At 50.1% G+C, this 2,718-nt stretch overlaps 1 protein-coding gene across 1 annotated transcript; it reads right to left on the bottom strand.

Annotated features, from left to right (window-relative positions):
- Positions 1-188: 188 nt before the first annotated feature.
- LOC117940774 lies at positions 189-2,602 on the bottom strand (the record flags this gene model as incomplete). Its single annotated transcript, XM_034865930.1, has 4 exons — positions 2,078-2,602; positions 1,374-1,612; positions 792-853; positions 189-308 (listed from the first exon to the last, which is right to left on the bottom strand). Coding segments are annotated over exons 1-4 (900 nt in total), but the record flags the coding sequence as incomplete, so codon positions are not given.
- Between the last annotated feature and the right edge of the window lie 116 nt (positions 2,603-2,718).

Raw genomic sequence — 2,718 nt, 5'->3', positions numbered from 1 at the left:
GCCCCTCGGTACTCTCTCTTTAGGGTCAGGTAGTCCGCCACTCGGTACTCTCTCTTTAGGGTCAGGTAGTCTGCCCCTCGGTACTCTCTCTTTAGGGTCCGATGCATCTTGCTTTGTGCTTTTGTTTGTGTGTTCCAATCGATGATGTAGTTTTGTTTCTGTTGTGTTATAATTTGGTTAACTCTGACTTGTCGGTTCCCAGACTGGTCCTGAGGCAGAACAGGGTCAGGAAGTGGACTGAGCCTCTGGACCAGCTGAGTGAGGGGACTCTTCTCTTTGCCCAGCTCTTGGTCTTGCAGGGCTTTCTGCTGATAGGAGTGGGGGTCGCTGTTTTTTTAGATGGAGCCAATATTTGATGGCACGTTTTTGAATTTTGATGAATAAAGGGAATCGGCCTAATGCAGCTCTGCAGGCGTTGTTGGTGGTTCTCCTGGGCACCTGTAGGAGGCTTTTACAGAACTCTAGGTGCAGGATTTCAACTGGGTTTTGGGGGAAGAGTTCAGGCAGGAAATAGGACCCCACACCTCACTACCGTAGAGGAGGATTTGCTCTAAAACCAGATTCTACTAATTTGAGCCAGATTCTGATTGGGATTTTAATGTAGATGTGACTTTTTATAGAACGCCCTGCGTGCTTTCTCTCTCAGCTCCATCATCGCTGGGTTAAAATTTCCAGTGGAACTTATTTTGAATCCTAAATAATATTAATGTGTACAGTTGTCTTAATTTATGTTTTCCTAATGTGAAGCTGTATGCGTTTCCTTGAGATCTGGATCTTTTTTCTGTGTTTACTGTCAGGGCCCAGGTCTGACAGTACTGCTCCAGCAGGTCCAGGTTCTCCTGTAGGCCCTGTTCTGTAGGGGACAACGGAACCAGGTTGTCTGCATAGAGCAGGAACTGTCTGTCTATCTCTCTCTCTCTGGTCTAAAATAGCTGCAGAATGCCAACAGATGTTTATAACATCTGTCCGGGTAGTATGAAAACAAAACTTGACGATAACTTTATAACACTTAGAGAGAGAGAGAGACATAGAGAGAGAGAGAGAGAGAGAGAGAGAGAGAGAGCGAGAGAGAGAGAGGGAGAGAGAGAGAGAGAGAGAGATCCAGAGACAGAGAGAGAGAGATCCGTCTGCATTTCCCCAGTAGGTTCCTGGATGAGGGAGCGTTAAAAGCCTATAAAGAAAACTTCAAAAGCGGAACAAAAAGCGTTGAAAATGTGTAAAAAAGCACCAACAAGTAAATAAGAAGCGTTGAAACGAGCGTCAGAATGACTTCATCTGAGAGAAGAAGAAATAACATCCGAAATAACAGAAAATGTTCTGAGGTTTTACTTCAGCTGCCCTGTTACTTTACGGATGTGGTTCTGAGAGCGTACCTGACAGCGGCTCTCTGGGTTTGGGCTCCTCCACCTCCTCCTCCTGCACCAGCTGGTCTTCGGGGCCCAGGGACGAGTGGTCGTTCAGGGACTCCCGCTTCAGCTTCCCCAGGCCCACCATCTTCATGAAGGACAGGCGCCGGCTGGTGGTGTCGCCCTCGCTCTCCGAACAGTTCAGCTCCCCGTTGATGAGACCCTCCTTACGGGACCCGAGGCTGTCGCGGTATTTCCCGGCAAACCTATGGGGGACATGAAGAACTAAATGGTGAACAAGTCCTACTTCCTCTCAGAAACACTATCACAGAAACCTCTACTTATCTCATATTGCCATGAAACTCCCTCCAACATTACGTTGTCTACTCTTTCCTCATCCGTCTTTACTTTGACTCCCATGGTCCCCCTGTCCCCCTTTGCCTGAACAGATCTGATCCCTTTCCCTTTTTACCTCAAAACACTCTGACTATAGCTCTTGCTCAATAAATCACCCTTGTCCCTTCATTTCTTGACAAACTCCCATCATCCTTCTTCACCTTATTAGGTACCCCTGATCCCAAACCCCCAAGGAACCTATAACCTGGACAAACTCCCATCATCCATCTTCACCTTAACAGATTCCAATGGTCCCGAACCCCCAATGTCCCTTCATCTCTTTAAGACCTAATCAATAACAAAACCTTTCCTGATTCTTCTTCTCTACCGTTTACCTCAGTAGACTTCCTTCAGAGCTCCTCCGTCCCCTCTTCTTCTTCTCTGCGGGTGAGGGCGTTCCCTGCAGCGACCCCTGGGGGGACGGGGGTCCACTTCCTTTGCTCCTCCCCGACAACCTCAGGTTCTTCCCCAGCTTTCCCAGCGTCTTCAGCGGGGACATGAACTTGAAAGACCCTTTCCCCGACCCTCCACCTCCGCCTCCCTTCTTCCCTTCGTTGGCCTCGTTCTCGTCCTCCTCGTCCTCGAACGGGTTGCGGTCCCGCTGCACGTCGCCGTCCAGCAGCGAGCTGCCGGGCGACCAGTGGTCGCCGTGGCCGCCGTTGCCGTGGATGCTGTCGCGGTCGTCATGGTCGAAGGGGTTGGGGTGGTGATGGTTGGGGGGGATGTTGAGACTCATCCTGCGCAGGAGCCAAGCGTTCTCTAGGGTCGGACCGCCGCCTCTCAGGCGCACCGGGAGGTTTTTGAGGATGGGCATGATAGAGCTGGGTGGGGAGGGGCAGGGAGGGAGGAACCTGGGGGGGCAAAATATCAGTAAATTAAAAAGATCAAAGAGATGACTCACCCCCCTATGTTAAAATACAGGGGGCATAAGTATACACCCCCTATGTTAAAATACAGGGGCATAAGTATACACCCC

Source organism: Etheostoma cragini, unplaced genomic scaffold (genome assembly GCF_013103735.1).
Source record: "Etheostoma cragini isolate CJK2018 unplaced genomic scaffold, CSU_Ecrag_1.0 ScbMSFa_3253, whole genome shotgun sequence".
Lineage (NCBI taxonomy): Eukaryota > Metazoa > Chordata > Actinopteri > Perciformes > Percidae > Etheostoma > Etheostoma cragini.
The sequence above is the reverse complement of the archived record's forward strand: the minus strand, read 5'-3'. Positions and strand labels throughout refer to the sequence as shown.